The sequence below is a fragment of the Sorex fumeus genome, unplaced genomic scaffold (assembly GCF_029834395.1).
Source record: "Sorex fumeus unplaced genomic scaffold, SorFum_2.1 ptg000093l, whole genome shotgun sequence".
Classification (NCBI taxonomy): domain Eukaryota; kingdom Metazoa; phylum Chordata; class Mammalia; order Eulipotyphla; family Soricidae; genus Sorex; species Sorex fumeus.
The window spans coordinates 4,145,955-4,163,842 of NW_026606150.1; the positions used below are offsets into that span (position 1 = coordinate 4,145,955).

The 17,888-nt window shown below is 58.5% G+C and overlaps 1 protein-coding gene across 1 annotated transcript in view; it reads right to left on the bottom strand.

Moving 5' to 3' along the window:
- NRXN2 (neurexin 2) overlaps window positions 1-15,585 on the bottom strand; it is an 89,188-nt gene extending 73,603 nt beyond the window's left edge. The window contains 2 exon segments of the mRNA XM_056131832.1: window positions 3,696-3,713; window positions 14,676-15,585. Coding sequence (XP_055987807.1) covers window positions 3,696-3,713; window positions 14,676-15,405 — 748 coding nt within the window. The 5' untranslated portion in view covers window positions 15,406-15,585.
- Window positions 15,586-17,888: the final 2,303 nt, after the last annotated feature.

The window sequence follows — 17,888 nt, forward strand, 5'->3', positions numbered from 1 at the left end:
CTTTTTTTCTTTTTTTTTTTTTCTTCCAGGAGGTGGAGAGAAAAAAAAAAAAACGGTCAACGAGAAAAACGATTCGGATGGAGGAGAAAATAAAGCACGACACAGACCCAGAACCACCTGGAGAGGGACAGATCCCTGTCAGCCGGCCCGAGCAGCCGTGTCCGGCCTGCCACCCTCTGACCCTGGCCCAGAAGGAGGGGTGCGGGGAGCCTGGGCTAGAAGGAACCCCCCCAAGTGGGCTTTGGGAAGGCATCTGTCCGGTTCCACCTGTGTCCCCCAAACCTCCGGGCAGGGAGCAGGTACCTGGACACTACAAGGGGTTCAGAAGGACACGGAGTAGAAGTAGGAAGGAGTAGAAAGCAGGAAGCGCGGCCCAGCATGGGGACCTCATTCTTCCAGAGGGCCCCCAGTGCCCCCACAGACCCGGGACAAGGCTGGGTCTCTGAGGGCAGAACATGGGGCTTCCAGAGCCCCTGAGGACCCCCTTTCTTTTGTCCCCTTCTCTGTGATGACTCCAAACTGGTACTGACCCACGGGAACCAGCCCGGAACCCAGCCTTGGCCAGCTTAGCCAGGATTTTCCCCCAGGGTGCGAGGCCCTTGGAGTGAGGGATCAGCCCTGACTCAGGGCCTCATCGTCCTACATCCCATCCCCTGGCCCCAGCAGGCACCAAGCAAGGGGTCGTGTCCAGAGCCAGGCTGAGACCCCAGGGCTCCCCAAGATAACCAGCCAGTCTCCCTCTGGGGCCCCCAGTGACCCCTGCTCCCACGGTGGCTGGCCATGAGAGTGGAAGAGGAGCCATGGTACCCAGAATGATACGTGGCACCGCCATGAGATGTGGTCCTTGGCCAGAACGTGGGGAGAGTGGGGGCAGCTCGGGTTCCTTGGAGCAAGTGGAGGGCCGGGTACCGGGCTTCTGGGAGGAAACACTGCCAGCCCCGCTGTTTCCAGGGCAGCAGTCTGAGGTTTCTCCCCACCTCTGTGTCTGCAGCCAGTTTGTGGGGGGGAAGGGGTGCATGGACCAGCTCCACTCTGGAGAAGATACATGTTTTATCGGGGGGGCAGGAAGCATCTGAGTCTTATTCCTGGTCTTGCCCACAAACTACCAGCTCCTCCTTCTAGAGTCCCTGAATCCAGGCCCGGAGCCTGAAAACCTCTTGCTCAGAAACCAGCCTCACACGGCCCCCACCCGGGGAAGTTGGGTCCAGGGGCCAGTGGCGCCTCTGTCCCCGCAGGCTGGCCTGGGAGACCCTCCACTGCCCAGCGCGGTCTCATTAGCATGCGGTTCTCTCCCCCTGTCACCACGGCAACCAGCTGCTCGGCTCTGTCAGGCATGACGGCACCTGCCATCTTGGGGAAGGGGTGCCCTCTTGCCTGCCCTGTCCCCCCATCAGCCCAGAGGGTCCCAGGGTATGACTTCTGCCCAGCCCAGAACAGCAGCTCTTTCCTCATGCCCACCCCTCGTCACCTGTGGCCTCCTCACTCTCCTCCCCCCCACCCCGCCCCAGAATGTGCAGGCTGCAGTGACTGATGGCCAAGGGTACTTCCCCAGGACCCTGGACCAGGCTGACCTGGCTCTACTCTCCCCACCCCTCACAAAGTCTGGGGGCGTGGAGACTGGGGCTGGGGTCCCTACCAGAGATCTGAATGACAGGGTGGTAAGAGGGCTTCTGGGAGGAAGCGAGGCCTAGGGCAGAGCATCAGGAACAAGAAAAGGGTGAAGAACCCGAGACCCCAAAATGGGAAAGGGGACTCCAAGTCCAAGACCACCTCCCAGAAACCACCCCCTAACCACGCCCCGCTCCCACATTCAGCCTGTGCCCTTCCTCACGTACCCAGACCTGAGGAGGCTCAACTTAGAGAAGGAAGACAGTTCTAGGGACAAGATGGCAAGATGCACCCATAGACATAGCAATAGAGAAACATGGATGCACCCTCTGTGGGGTGCATACACACGCACACACATGAATACACATGTGCACACACTCACATGCATGTGGACACACATACACGCACATGTAAATAGTCTTGCATATCTGCATATGGGTAAACACAGATGCACATCTACTACACATGTACCTATATGTACCTGTATGCACCCATGCACACGCAGATGCGCACACACACGAATGCACACTCATACACACATGCACACACACACACACACACACACACACACACCACTGTGCTACAGTCAAGCCTAGCTGTCTCCTGGTCCCTCCTACCCCACCCCGTCCCTCTCTCCCAGCCTCCCCTCAGCTGCCCTGTCCCCTCCCAGCTTTCTGCTGGCCTGGCTGTCTCCCCCAGCCCCCTCCCCTCACTCTCTCTCCACCCTCCTGGCTCCCTGCCCCCCTTCCTCCCTCCCCTCTCCCTTTGTTCCAGAGGAGACATGACATCAAGAGCAAGTAAAAGTCACATCAGCACTAAATCTTATCTCCAGCCCTCAGCAAGCCGCGGCCACCAGCTCGGGCACATCGGCTGCCTCGGCCTCACACGTGCCGGGTGCCCTATGCCAGGAGAGGCCGACACCGCAGATGGGGAGGTCGCGCACCTCGCCCCCAGTCACGCACATGCGCTCGCAGGCGAGCACACACACGCACACATGCACACAGGCAAGCAAACACACACACATGCACATAGGTAGAGGCACACAGGCAAGCACGCACATGAACACACGTCCACACAGGTAATCGCACACAGGCAAGCACACATGCACACTGCTAAGTGCAAGTACGCACACAGGCAAATGTACAATGCACACAAGCAAGCGCACACAGGAACACACATGCACACAGGCAAGCGCACACGTGCACACAGGCAATGACATACATGCACGCAGGCAAGCACACACATGGACATATGTACACATATGCACATGCACATCCACATGTGCCAGACAGGCTAGGACACCTGCAGACACCCTAGAAGGGACACCAGTGAGACTATGGCAGCAGGAAAGGGGGTCCAGCCCCACACTGCCTCTGCTTCTTTCTCTGCTGGGGCACACCCCCAGGTCTGCCTTAGGACCCCCAAGCCCTCTTCGTCCAAAGAGAACATGGGCTAAGCCTAGTGCGGGGACCCTGTCTTTCACCTGCCCTGCTGCCCGCCTTCCCGCCGGCTTTCCCTCTCCCTGACCTGGCACCCCGCACCCAGGAGGACAGAAATGGGGGAGGGGAGGGCAGGACAGAGACCCAACGATCCCAGGGAAGGGCAGGGATGAGAGTCAGAGCAGAGCTCTGAAGAAGGGGTGACCACAAAACCAGAGAGAGAAAAAGGAGGCCAGCGGAGCAGGAGACATGGAAGGACAGAGAGACCTCAAAAGAAGGTAGGCACCCCACCCCGGGTGCTGGGCCTGGGCTGAGGATGAAGCAGACCCCCCATCTCCTAGCTGTGAGGCCCCCCATAGCCTACAGTGACCCAAGGACCCCAGAGCCCACCCCAGCAGCCTGGAGAGCAACCTGGCTAAGTTTCCTACTAGGCGGTGCTCACTCTTGCCTGGGCCTTTCAGAAGTCACCAGCCAACCCCATCCCCTCCCTAAGGAAGCAGGAAGGGGGTGGACAGGGATGAAGACGGGGGTGAGCGCCAGTCCCAGGACCTCTGACCGGTGCTTCTCCCCAGACCATCCCCCCCTCACAGACCCCATGGAGACGTGGGGCGCTTGCTGCTCCCCAGGACAGAGGGGAGCTTCACTCACCTTCCATGGGGTGCTCCTCTGCAGGCCGCAAGGCAGGGCAGGGCAGAGAGAGAGAGGAGAGAGGTTAGCGGGCACCACACACAAGGATCCCCGCAGTAGCCCCTACCCAGCCCCCCATACACACCCAGCCTGGACCCTGCTGCTGACCAGCACACAGCAAAGCTATCCCCTGAGGCAGCACCCCACACATAGGACCCCCACTCTGAGAGTCACATTTCAGAAAACTGAGGCCCAGAGCCTTGGAGGAGGGTGGGTTGAGTTTCCCTCCCCACCCCAACCAGAGCCCCGGCAGCAGAACACCTCCGGTTCCAGCCACAGTCATGCTTAAGACCACTCTCCACACGTTCGAATGAGCTTCACGCATGAAGGAACTGGCCGAGGAACCTAGGTGTGCGGGACCCAGGGCATAGATCTCCAAGCCTGCTTGGATTGGGACTGGGACCTTCCCCACCCAGATCCCCCCACCTTCCAGTATGTAGGCGTTACACCCACTAACTGCCTCCGGCGGCGCCATGTAATCCCATCAACGGCCAAGACCCAGAGACTATAAAACCCTGCTCCCAGAAGCGCGCGGCCGCATTCACGGCCGCACGACATCTTATTATCTAGGTCTTACTCTGGAGAACCTGGCAGGCTACCAAAAGTATCCTGCCCACACGGCAGAGTCTGGCAAACTCCCCGTGGTGTATTCAATATGCCAAAAACCAGTAGCAATGATGGGTCTCATTCTCCTGTCCCTGAAAGAGCCTCAAATGTGACACTTTTAAAATCGCAGGGCTAGGACGAAGGAGACATTACTGGGCCTGCTCGAGGAAATCGATGACCAACAGGATGACAGTGACAGTGACAGTGAGGCCCAGAGCAGGCGGGGTTCCACGGGGAATCGAGCAGAACCAGAGCAGCGGTGGGGCCTCCCACACCCTCACACCCCACCTCACCTTCTGTGGCACCTCAGAGATGGGGAACACGCGTGGGGTGCAACCAAGAACACTCACACAAGCACCTCACAACCCAGGGATGCTGCTGGCACCTGAAGAGCCAGGAGAAGCCCAGAGGCACAGTCAGCCCCCTGTCCTGCAGCCACCCTGACCCAGCGGGGCATCAACCTTTCCCAAGTCCCTTGGCTTCAAAAACAAGAGGGCAACATGTCTTCTGTGATCCTTCTGGCCCTGGTTTGGGGGCTCTGAATAGCTGGGAGAGACCACGGCTGGTGGAGTGGCCTCTTCAGGGCTGGGGAGGCCACTGGCCCCTCCCAGACCCTGCCACAGCCTCTGGGCAGTCACTACAGCTCTGCATGGGCTCCCCCAAGGGGCCAAGAGAGGAGAAATGGGACGGAAGGGTGAGGTTCCTGTCCCCAAGTATCCCCCCCCAACCCCTGACCTGGAGCCTTTAGAGGAAGCAGCAGAAGGAAGAAGAAAATAGCGCACCCACAAACTGACAGCCCCTGCGGGGAGCAGACGTACAACCTCGAGACACACCACAGGGACACCCCACCACCACCACCACACACACACACACACGCACACACACACACACACACAGTCAGGATGAGTGCAGAACCACACAGCAGTCTGAGATGTGAGTACAGGCTCACCGCCCCCCCCCCACACACACACACACGCACGCAGTCTGCGGGAACACAGCACCTTCTACCCACTGGCCTATCTACCCATCTGTCCATCCAGTCCTCCAGCAGCCTGCCTGCCAACCCATCGACCACCAATTCACTCCATCGAATCATCGATCCACCGATCACCATCTGCCATTCCCAGCCCACCCATGCAAGCCTTTTGCCCATCTCTGCAGCAGAAGCGGCTCCCCAGCACAGAGCTGCTTTCACCAGACAGCCCGGCTCCCACGGCTATGGAGACAATGAACCTCTCCAAAGAGTCTCATCAAGGGCTGGAGAGACAGTACAGTGGGTAGGGAGCTTGCCTTGCACACAGCCTATCTGGGGTCGATTCCGGGCATCCCATATGGTCCCCAGAGCACTACCAGGAGTTATTCCTGAGCACAGAGCCAGGAGTAACCCCTCAGCACGGCCAGATGTGGCCTCCCCTCAAAGACAAAGCACAAAACCCAAGTGGTGGAGAGGGAGGCCCCGGAACTCAGAAGGAGCCCTGGGTTCGGGCTGGCTAGGGGCCTGGCCATCACTCCTACACCCTTCTGGCCACAGTGCTCCATTTCTAGGTAACCCAGCCTTGCAGGTGCTGTAGAGTAACCTGCAGTCGCCCACCCCATGCCGCTCTCGGCACATATGTGCACTGCGCTACCACTTCTCACATCTCTCATGCAACTGTGTTTCCACGTCCGCTTCCAGAAGGCTCTGGCAGGTATCTCAAGGCAAAGACAATGTCTCATCCATCTCTCTCTCCAGCTGTTTGCACATTTGCACAATTCCTGGCTCAGGGAAGAATTTAAAAAAAGGCGGGGGGGCCTTTCTATGTTTGTTGAATGACTAATAAAACCAAAACGCTCTGACTTCTCTCCCCCACTGGGCACAGCAGAGCCACCCGTTCTCCCTGGAAGACACTTAATTTCCTCAGCTAGACCACAACTTTCCTGTGTTCACTGCTAGGACAGCTTCGCACGGGGAAAATGAGGTCACTGGCAGGGGCGCAGAGTCAAAACCCAATCCCAAATTTGTGTGGCACCAAAACTTCCAACGGGCACATTCTGAGCAAAGAAGCCAAGATTTCTAGAAGCTTCAGTTTGAATTTCCTCTCCCACAAACCACAACTTGCAACTCTCGGTCTCCCCATCAGCTTGGACATACTCAGCTCACACACCCCCTTGTCCCTTGGTGGAAGGTTGTTTTCCAGCAGGGAAAGCCCTGCCCTCCACCAGCTGCAGTCTCCCAGGCTTGCCTCCTCCTGGAGGCTCTCCAAGCCCACTGGCTAATGATCAGGGCTGTGCTCACTCGTGGGTCACTCAGCAAACTCCCTGCACTATGATAAAGAGGCATAGGGTCAGCTCATTTAGTACTGATGACAAAGAAACCTCCGCTTCACAGAACAGGATGCCAAAGAATAAGATGGAACAAGATGGAGTCCCTTTCCTGGGCTCATACAGCGAGTGAGCACCGACGCGAGGGGCGCAGCAGCCGGCTGTGTGCAGTCATTCTGCCTGAGAGCACCGTCCTCGGGCATCGCTCGCCTCTGGGCTCTCAAAACATCTCTCTCACGGTACCTCTCTCTGAGCAACCTGTCTGGCCCAGGGAGCCAGCTCCCCACTGCCATGAGCGACCCTCACAGTGCTCTCATCCCACTCTGCGGAGAAGGTATCTCGATTTGTTTTGTTTAGTTCTTTGGGGGCCACACCCTGTGGTGCTCAGGGTTCCCTCCTGTCTCTGGGACTCAGGAAACCAGGAAGGGGGAATGAATCCAAGTTGCCCACTGTGGTACTGCTCGGGCCCCGGCAGAGACAGTTTTGTGTGACCCAACACGAACTTGGGGTTCCAATAAACTTATTGTCAAGGACAGTGATGAAGACCAGAAGGAAAGAAAATGTTCTGGACTGGGAAGGTGGTTTGTGGGATGGTGGGGTTCAATCTCCAGCACCATGTGGTTCCCTGGGCACAGAGCCAGAGTGGCATCTGAGCACTGCCTGGTGAGGTGGCATGAAAACAAAAACAAAAAAGGGAAAAGAAAATAAAACTGGTTGGAGCAGCCCAAACCACCAACATAGAGTTATGGATTAAAAACTTGAGGCCAGAGAGATAATACAATGCTTAGGGCCTTGCCAATCTGCACCCCATATGGTCCCCCTGAGCACCTCCAGGAATGATCCCTGAGCACAGAGCCAGGAGTAAGCCCTGAGCACTGCCAAGCGTGACCCCGAAAACCCAAACAAACAAAAACAAAAGCCCTGTGATTTCCTCCAAGCAAAGCTCCTGATTCTACCCAGAACCCATTTCCTGTGGGTGACTCATAGTTCCAACAGATTTGGGATAGTTCGTGTCCAAATTCACAAGCAGAGTTGAGCACGTGGGCAGGGTGGCTTCCTCATGGCTCCCCGGGGGAGGAAGGTGGAGGAACCCCAAAGAGTCACTCCAAGGGCCATGCAGGCAGCGCTGCACCAGAGGGGACTTAGGACACCCAAGTCCTCGGGAAATGGAGAAGTCACTTCCCCTCACTACTGAGGGGGCAGGGAGGTCCCTGACACGCACCAGGGACTGCCTCTCCTTTGGGGTGGGAATGGGCCCTGGAGTCAGCTTGGGGCATAACCCCAGCTACTGTGGCTCACTGTGACGTTGAGAATTCAATGTGAAAAGAGACCTGTAACACCGTAGACGTGGCCAAGTCTCCTGTTGTCACTGCCCCTCTGCACCACCTCTATCTGTGTTCATCCTGCACTCCCCACCCCCGCCACAGCCTCCTTGGGGTCTGCACCCCTCCTGACCACCTACTTCCCTCCAGACCATCCAACACTCCATCTGCAGCCAACCACTGACTGCAGCTGGGAACCCTGGGCAGAAGTGAAACCCCACACGTGCAGGATCTTGGGACCCCAGCTTGTCCCTCTACCTATCCTCCTCCCCTTTTCTCACCTCTCATACGCTCTCCCACCCGGCCCACCCAGAAGCTGGGCCTCTCTGAACCCCCCAAGCCTCTCCACACAGAACTCTGCATCTTTGCTCAGCCCCGCCCTCCATGTCAGTGGCCACAACTCCCCTCACCAAACCCCATTCCCCAGAATTCCACCTCCGAGTCTTTTCCTGAACTACCTTCCACCAAACTCTGAATTCTGCTGGGTGGAACCCACTGAACACTTCCTTGCGCCCCCGTGCTCACTATGCACAGACCTGCTCAGAATCTGCTCCCAGTGCTCCCCACAAAGCCCGTGAATACAGCAGCTCAAGCCCTGTTTCTCTTACCGTATTTATTGGGGAGTTGAGGGCGGGGATGGGCAGGCGGGCACACCTGAGAGTGCTCAGGGCTCACTCCTGGCTCGGCACTCAGGGATCATTCTGGGCAAGCTTGGGGGACAATATATGGTACTGGGGATCAAACTGGGGTGAGCCACAAGCAAGATACGTGCCCTACTATTATCCTCTCTCCAGCCCTGTTTCCCCTACCTTTCTTCTGTTGTTTTGTTTTGTTTTTTAGGTCCCACCCGGCAGTGCTCAGGGCTTATTCCTGGCAGGACTCCGGGGAATATATGGGGTGGTGGGGATCAAACCCAGGCTGGCCACCTGCAAAGCAAGCACCCTCTCCACTGTACTATCACTCCTGTCCCATGTTTTCCCTACTTTACACTCCACGACGTCCCCTGCATCATTCCCCATGTCCACTTTGGATAGCACCCCCAACAACCAACCCCCTTCACCCTGCCCTGGCTTCTAGACTATTCTTTCCACTTTCTATGCTTATCTGACCTCCTTCAAACTCAGTAGACAAGCGAAGGTTCTTGGCCAATCTTGAGAAATTTTTATGCCTTTTGTTGGTTTAATTTTGGTTTTGAGGTCCCATCCGGCAGAGCTCTGGGCTGGTTCTATCCTCAGGGATCACTCCTGGAGGGACTTGAGGAACCATAGGTGGTACTGGGGATCGAACCTGGGTCAGCTGCATGAAAGGCAAGTGTCTTAGCTGCTGTACCATCTCTCCAACCCTGACAGTGTGCCTTTGTGCCTTTCACTCCCCCTCCTCAGAACCCAGAGGTGGCAAAGTTACCTCCCACTGATGTCCGTGCTGTGAGTAGGGAAATCAGACTCAAATCCTGCTCTGAGCCTCAGGGCCTATGACCTCTGCATGTCGCCTCATGGGGAGCATGAGTCACACTGTTTGCTGGGGTCTGGCCATGGACAGTCCATGTGCCCGCACGGCTATGTTCACAGGAATTACTCAACTATCCCAATTCTGCAGGGTGGGAACCAATATCATCACCATTTTACAGGAGCTGCGACCTGACCTGCTCTTGTTTTCTATTTGGGACACGGCTGGCAGATGCTCAGGGGTTACTCCGGGCTCTGCACTCAGGAATTACTTCTGGAGGTGTACAGGGCACCATATGGGATGCTGGGAATCAAATGCAAGGCAAACGCCCTACCCACCGTATATTCTCTCCAGCCCCAAAACCATAACTATTTTCTGTTTTCCTTTTGGGCCACACTTGAAGGTGCTCCAAGCTTACTCCTAGCTCTATGCTCAGGGCACTCCAAGTGGCACTCAGGGGACCATATGTGGTGCTGAGGATAGAACCCGGGTCAGCTCCATACAAAGCAAGCACCTTAGCCGCTGTACTACCGGTCTGGCCATCCTGTTTTTTTTTTCTTTTTGGGTCACACGCAGAGATGTTCAGGGGTTGCTCCTGGCTCTGCACTCGGGAATCACTCCTGGCGGTGCTTGGGGGACCATATGGGATGCCGAGGATCGAACGTGGGTCGGCCTCGTGCAAGGCAAACACCCTAACTGCTGTACCCTAACCGCTGTACCGCTCTAGCCCCAACCTGTATTTTTAAATAGGACCACATCTGGCAGTGCTGGGGCAGGGGTGTGAGTGTAGGGGATACAAGGGCTAGAATGCAGGGCAGGGCCTCCCACATGGAAGGCCTTCGAGGGTCCATCACTGAGCCGCCTTCCCAGCCTGGGTCCCTCTCTCCCCTCTGCATCCCAACTCTGCCACCTCCCCACAAATCCTCTCCAGCCCCCTGCCCCAGGCCCATGGCACAAGAGGCAGCACCAATGATACCCCATTCACCCAATTATCAGCAACTCTCAGGACGAATACCACCTCCCTGTCACATGGTGACCACTGGGTCCTGATGCCCTCCCTAGCACAGTGAGCCTACCACGCCCCCACCTCCCACACACTCTTGCATGTCCTTCTCCCCTCAGTCCTTATTAGCTCTCCTCAGGGTGTCACATGTAGACCCCTGCCAACTCCTGAGCAGCGGCAACAGGTGCAGGGATTTGGGACTCAGACTTAGTGTGAATTCAGGGATCAGACTCAGCCAACTCAGTGCTCAGATTGGCATGGACTTGAGGTTCAGACTTAGCTCAGACTCAGGGCTCTGGTTTAGTATAGACCCCGGCTGCCTGTTGCCAGAAACCCAGGGCAAGAAAACAGATTTTCTAGCCAGGAGGTTTTCAGTACATTGGGGGGGCCAAGGTGCTAGGGAGAAGGCTCAGGGGTAGGTGCTTCACCTAGGCACAGAGACCCAGGGGCACTGCAGAGCCAATCTGGACCACTGTATCATCTGGCCCCATTCGGACAAGTTACCACTAGGAGTGGCTTCTAGGCTCCCTGCTTGAGGACGCTCCCCCCAAAATAGGAAGGTCCAGCCCCAGAAAGGCAGGAAGAACCGCAGAGGATTTAGGAACCCAGATGCAAGGAGCTGGAGTTAGGTTGGTTGGTACACCCTGGCATAGTTCTTTAGGGCCGGAGCGATAGTACAGTGGAGAGGGCATTTTCTTTGCATGAGGCTGAGCCAGGTTTGATCCTGGCATCCCATGTGGTTCCTGCATAACACCAGGAGTAATTCCTGAGTGCAGAGCCAGGAATAACCCCTGAGCCTTACCGGGTTTGACCCCAAAAAAATTTTTTTAAAAATTTCTCTAAGGTGCATTGGGTGAAGCACACAGAAATCTAACACCAAGTTATCCAACTTCCTTTGTGAACACCAGGGCTAGAAATCATCAATTTCCACAACATGCAGACTCACAAGGAGCGTCCTGGGAAGGGACTGACAGCTCTGGAAAGCATCGGTCCCAGAAGCAGAAAAAAAAAAACCAGAGGAAAATGAAGCCATCCCCATGCCAGGGGAGTCTGGGACCTCTGCCCATGTGGTGAGTTGAGGGGTTGGTCCTGCTCCCCTTCACAGCCCTGTCCCACAGCTCCAGTCCCATGGAGGGATCCCCTGCATCAGCAGGGAATGCACTCGGAGCATTAGGAACTTAAGATACTACCAAAGTTGACAGGGATTTGAGGAGCATGTATGGGGAGAGGCCATGGCAGTGGGCAGGATGGAGTGGGTCAGTAGGGGTGTCACTCACTAGTCTGTCATGTCCAGATGTGACCACCCATGTGTGCATCTGAGCAGATGCAAATACCTTTGTCTGATCCCAGTCAGCCTGCCCAGAGCCTCCGTGCTCTGAGACTTGTTAAAAGTACCTCATTCATTCCACAAACCTTTATCAGACACCCACTAAGTCCCTACTACTACACTAGAGATGAGCAGTGCTGCCCTTTTGGCACTCACAGAGCAGGGATTCCTTCCAGAGAGCCAGTGTGTGCCAACACCCTACCCCGCCAGCTCTCTGCCACCCACCCAGTGTTCCCCTCTCCCTCTGTCTCATGAACCCCACACACACTCATGCACACAAACACACATGCACAAGCATATACACACATGCATGCACACACACCCAGAATCTGTCACCCACTCCCACTCAGTGTCTCCTTTTCCCTCTGTTTCACGAACTCCCCACACAATCATGCATACACACATGCACATACACACACAGAATGGGTCAGACAGGAGCAGCCACTCACAGATCCCATAGAACAAACAGACACACACATTCATCAATAGCACAACCACCCCTCCCTCGAACACACAGGGACTTAATTCAGCCACAACCACACAATCTGCTCTCGGGGGCACGCCCTTTGCGAGGCCCACCAGGAATGAGTCCATGAATGTCGGCAGGGTCTGAGGAAGTGTGACCGGGGTACCTTGCTACATTTCCCATGTACCCAGGGCCAATTCTGCCTCAAGAAGACCCAGGAACCTCTAACCTCTCTGTATCTTTGATGTCACTCTCCCCTGGCGTTAGAAGGGTCCCCTGTTTTCCTTGAGTAAGCAAGGAGGGACAGGCCTAAGGGAGCAGAGTACTGAGTCCGAGATCTGTGGAAAAGAAGCTTCCCTGTGAAGTCTGGGTGCAGCACCCGGGTCTCCCATTCACATACACATGCATGGCACCCCTCAAGCACGTGCTCTCCACCCTGCATCCACACACTGGGCTTCTATCTGGGAACATCTGCAGTCAGTCAAGCCCATTTTCAGAGAACTTCCACCGCCAGACGCTCGGCCTCTGTGGCGGGCAAACACATACACACAGCGTTTCACAGTTTCGGGAGCACCTGAACTCCCGGGAGAAAAGGCGAGAAGGCGCCAGCTTCATCTGATACACACAGTTCCTGAAGCGAGAGAGCCCACATCCCACACGAACCACCCGCAAAAGAACCCGAAGCCTTCCTGGTACCTTCCAGCCTGGCTGCACAGACGCAATCCCTGCAGTACGTACACACACAATCCACAACACAGTCTGCACACACACACTCCACATAATCCATAGTCAGCACGTACGCAATCTATACAATCCAATGCAGTCTGCATATACATAATCCATACAGACCAACACAGTCTGCACACACACAACACAGACTGCACATACACAATCTACACAATGCAATACAGTTCACACACACGCAATCCACACAGTTCAACAGTCCACATACACACAATCCATATAATGCAACACAGTACGCATACACACATCTATACAATCCAATAGTCTGCACACACACACAATCCATACAGTCCAACTCAGTCTGCACACACTCAATCCACACAGTCCAACACAGTTCACACACATATGCAAGTCCTACACAGTCCAGACTCCCCAGTCCCAGGGTCCCACGACAGCTGCCCACATGGCCCCTGACACCCCTCCTCAATGCAGTCCTGGAGCTGCTTGGCCTGTGGGTACACTCAGACACCCACTCCCCAGGGCAGACACACACACACAACTGCCAAGTAGTCCCCACTCCAGCGGGTGTGGGGGAGAAGAGAGCACAGTCTGTCTGCACACATCTGTGGGTGTACAGGGCGGAGGGAGTCGCACGAGCCCCACCCCCGACTTGAGAGGGATCCTCCCGCGCCACACTCCAGCCAAAGCACAACAGGTGCCTTCAAGTGGCCCCCAGAGCAGCGGGTGACCGTGCCCCTCACGTCATCCACCTCTGCCTCTGGCAGATGGGGAGCTGACAGAACCCTCGTTCCCTTCAAGCCCCATCCCCAGGCCAACTACACCCCTTCCTAAGGACCCCCAGCTTCGACTTCAGGGTCATTGCGGGGCGGGTTAACACCCCCTCAGCGCTCCCACGAGGCCTGAGGCTGAGAAGCTCCCTAACTCCGGCCCGTGCTGTGGTGACCCTCAGTTCCCGCCCTCCTGGCTATCCCTGCTCTCACGTGCCTCGAGACTCCGTCCCCAAGCCCACCGCCCTCACACCCTCACAGGACGCCCCCGTCACCCTCACAGGACGCCCCCGTCACCCTCACAGGACGCCCCCGTCACCCTCACAGGACGCCGCCGCCGTGCCACCGCGGTGGCGGATCCCACCTGCCAGGCCCGGCCCCGCCCCGAGGACCACGCCCACACAGAGGCTCCACCCACCGAGTCCTCATTGGCCCCTCTCAGGCCCCGCCCATGGCTCGGCCGCTCCGGACGCGCCTACACAAGCCTCACTCACCCCGTCTGGTCCCCACAGGCCCCACCCACCTTCTTCAGCATCACTGACAGGCCCCGCCTCTCGGGCGGCTCTCCCTCCTTCAGCGCCTCGGCTGACAGGCCTCACCCGCGGTCACCCGACCTCACCGTGCCCACCCACTGCCTGTCAAAGTCTGCTGCCCACACAGACAGCTTCTACGGGCCTCGCGGGCGCCTGACAGTCCCTCAGCGACCCGACCGACAGGCCCCCGACGCCGGAGCCTCATCCTCTCACGCGCGACTTGGCGACCCTCCGGCCCTCACGGGAGGTGCGCCCGAGGCCACGCCCACAGGGCCGCCCTGGCCACGCCCACACGGCCCGCCCTGGCCACGCCCAACCACGCCCAGGCCACGCCCACGCTCCCCTCTGGGCCGCTCCTAGCCCTCGCGCGACGCCCCACCCTGTGCCTGCCGGGCCTCACGCTCAGCCCCGCCAGCCCCGAGCCCAGCCCTCGCAGCCGCCCCCCCGGGCCGCCCCCGGGCTCACCTTCGCTGCAGAACTTGCCGCCGAAGCCCGTGTGGCTGCAGTCGCAGCCCACCTCGCCGGGGGCCAGCACCGTGCAGAGGCCGCCGTTGGCGCAGGGGTTGCGCGCGGGCGCGCACAGGGGGTCGGCGGCGGCGCCGCGCAGGCCCTGGCTGCCCAGCAGCGCGGGGGGCCGCTCGCCGAGCTTCAGGTTAGCCAGGAGGCCGCGGAAGGGCGGCTCGTACTTGACGGTGCTGAGCGTGAGCGCCGAGAGGCGCACGTCGGGCGGGATGCCTCCCACGAACAGGTCGCTGGCCACCTGCATCTCGCGCCGCTTGGACCGCACCTCGGCGGCGCGGGCCTCGCCGTCCACCGCCAGCGCCGTGCGGCGCGCGTCGCGGGTCAGCAGCACCATGTGCCAGCGGTCGTCGGCCACCGGCGTGTCCAGCTGCAGCGTGGCGGGCTCGGCGCAAGAGAGCGTGAAGCGCAGGCGCAGGCGCCCGTCCACCAGCAGCAGCTCCAGGAAGTCGCAGTCGCCGCCGTCGTCCAGGTAGAGCAGCAGCGCGCGCGTGGCGTTGGTGCGCAGGCTGAAGCTGAGCTCGCCGCTGCTCGCCGCGCCCGCCCAGCGCGCGTAGCGCGCCCACTGCCCGGGGCCGCCGCCGAACTCCAGGCCCCCCGCGCGCGCCGCCAGCGCCAGCAGCCCGAGCAGCAGCAGCAGCAGCGGCGGCGGCCGCCACCGGCTCCCAGGCGTCATGCCTCCGGCGGCCCCGGCCCCGCCCGGCCCCCGGCCCCGCTCAGGCTTCAGAGCCGCGGGCGCATGGGGCAGGCAGGGGGGCCGGGCGCCCCCCGCGCCGAGCGGGGCTCCCTTGCCAGTTCACAGTGCCATGGGCCCAGCCGCGGGTCCAGGCGCGCAGAGACCCAGGTGGCGGCGTCCCTCGGGGCGGCGGCGGCAGCGGCGGCGGCGGCGGCGCCCCTCCCCCGCGGCGGGCTCCCACGGAGAATGGGGGAGGGATGCCTGCGAGGGAAACAGAGAAGAAAGGGTTAATGCGGGCGGGCGGTGGGAGCAGGGGAGGCGGGGTGGAGTGGGGGATGGGGGTGCCGCCCCCCTACACATCGTTTACACCTGGAGGAGCCAGGACTTGAGAAGATTCTAGAATAGCAGGCAATCCAGGGATGGAAGTACTGGGGGCCCCCAAACCAAGGAGAGAGGTGGCACTCCCAGGGGCTCGGGTGGGGTCAGGAGAGGGAGGTGGCGCCTTCGAGGCCAGGAGGAGCCCCGCGCAGACGCGGGCACGGTGTCAGGACCAAGGCCAGCTCCCTAAGGCCGGCCCAGAGCTGCCTCGAGGCTCACGGCAGCCCCCTGCTCTCCGAGCAACCCCCCACCCACCTCTGAGCGGGGCTCTGCCACCAGCCACGGCTCTCTGCTCTCTCATCAGTTCCTGATGCTGGATAATGAAGTTGCTAAATAATTCATCGGGATTAATTAAATGCCAATTCGTCGATGGTATCACTGGTAACCTGGCTGGGGAAAGGGGAAAGGCAGAGGGCGGCGGGGAACCAGGCTGGGGCCCCCTGGCTCTCCCCCAGGACAAGGCCACAGACCTCCGGCCCCTGCTCCCATCCCCCACCCCCAACCTCACACTCCACATGCTCACCAGTCTAGATCCTTCCTAAGCTAACATGTCTGTCAGTCTCAACCTTCAGATCCAGTCCTCAGCCTGAGACGTGGCCCCCATACCTGGGCTCTCTTCACCCCCTCGGTCCTACCCCCTCTCCACCCGGGGCTGGGGGAGCCACCGGGAGGCAGCGGACTCATTTACATAAAATTGCCTTTCTGAAATGATTACCCTTGTAACGGGCTGTCAGAGAGCAATTTATACCCCACGCCAGGGAGGGGAATTTGCATCTCGTTAAACTCCGAGTCGTAATTATTTATATCCAACAACCCTCCTGAATATTGCATTGATTTTATTTTGGGGAGGGAGGAAGGGAAGAAGAAGGTGGGGAGAAGCCTGGGAGAGAAGCGGGAGGGGCAGGAGTTTGGGAAGAGACCGTGAAAGATGCAAGATGGAAGGGGGAGATCGGAAGGCCACCAGGGTGTGAGAAGCGCCAGAGACCAGAGTGACCGGAAGGGGGTGAGGCGCCAGGCGGCCGGGGGAGAGAAGAGGAAAGAAGGTAACAAAAGCCAACTTCCAAACTCACACCGGGGCTTGCCCTTCTGGTGACAGGTTTTGTTTGGGGGTCCACAGCTGGCAGAACTCCCCCAGTTTGTTCTTCTAGGCACCAAACAGAACGATGCTGGAGAGCAAACCCGGGGCTCCCGCATGCCAAAGAATTGTCCAGCCTGTGGAGCTCTCTCTAGCCCCTGTGCGGGACACATTTACCTGTAATATTTTTCTTCATAGTTATTCTTCCAAGAAGTCTCGGCACCTGCCCAAGGTCACACAGCCAGTAGGTGGCGGCAGGGGTGAGGGCCTGGGGTGAGAGCCACAGCTGTCACCGGGTCCAGCATCTCCGTGAAGGAGAGGAAGGGGCCAGGGCAGGGCTCAGAGAGTAGGCGGCGGGTTGGGCTGGGGGGAGGATGAGTAAGCTGCCTTGCACATGTGAGGCCCTGGGTTTGATCCCCACCAGCGGCACCCCCCCCAACAAGAAAGATCAGGGGCTGGATAGCACAGCAGGTTTGCCTTGCACGCGGCCGACCCGGGTTCGATTCCCAGCATCACATGTGGTCCCCTGAGCACTGCCAGGAGTGAGTGATTCCTGAGTGCAAAGTGAGAGTAACCCCTGTGCATCTCTGGGTGTGACCCAAAAAGCCAAAAAAAAATCAATTATTTTTAAAAGAGGGGTATGAGGGCCAGAGAGATGATACAGGTGCTTGTCTTACAAGTGGCTTGACCCAGTTTAATCCCCAGCATTATTCGGTCCCCAAGCATTGCCCCAAGCTGCCCCTGAGCCCAGAGCCAGGATTAGCCCTGGAGCACAGCCAGGTGTGGCTCCCAAACAAACACAGAGCTATGTGAGAGGAAGCGGGTGTGGAAAGAGCCAGAGACCCCTCTTTTTAGAAAAACAGCCAGGGGTGAGCAGAGAGTGTCAGGAGAGCTGGGGAGGGGAGCTGACAGGCATGGGAAGGCAGGAAGTCACCTCGCTTGGGCATCGTCTCCAAGAGCCCCTCACAACCCAACACTTAGTTCCCCCTCAGTTCTCGAGGCCCTGGTGGGTACCCCAGGGTCTTGGCCA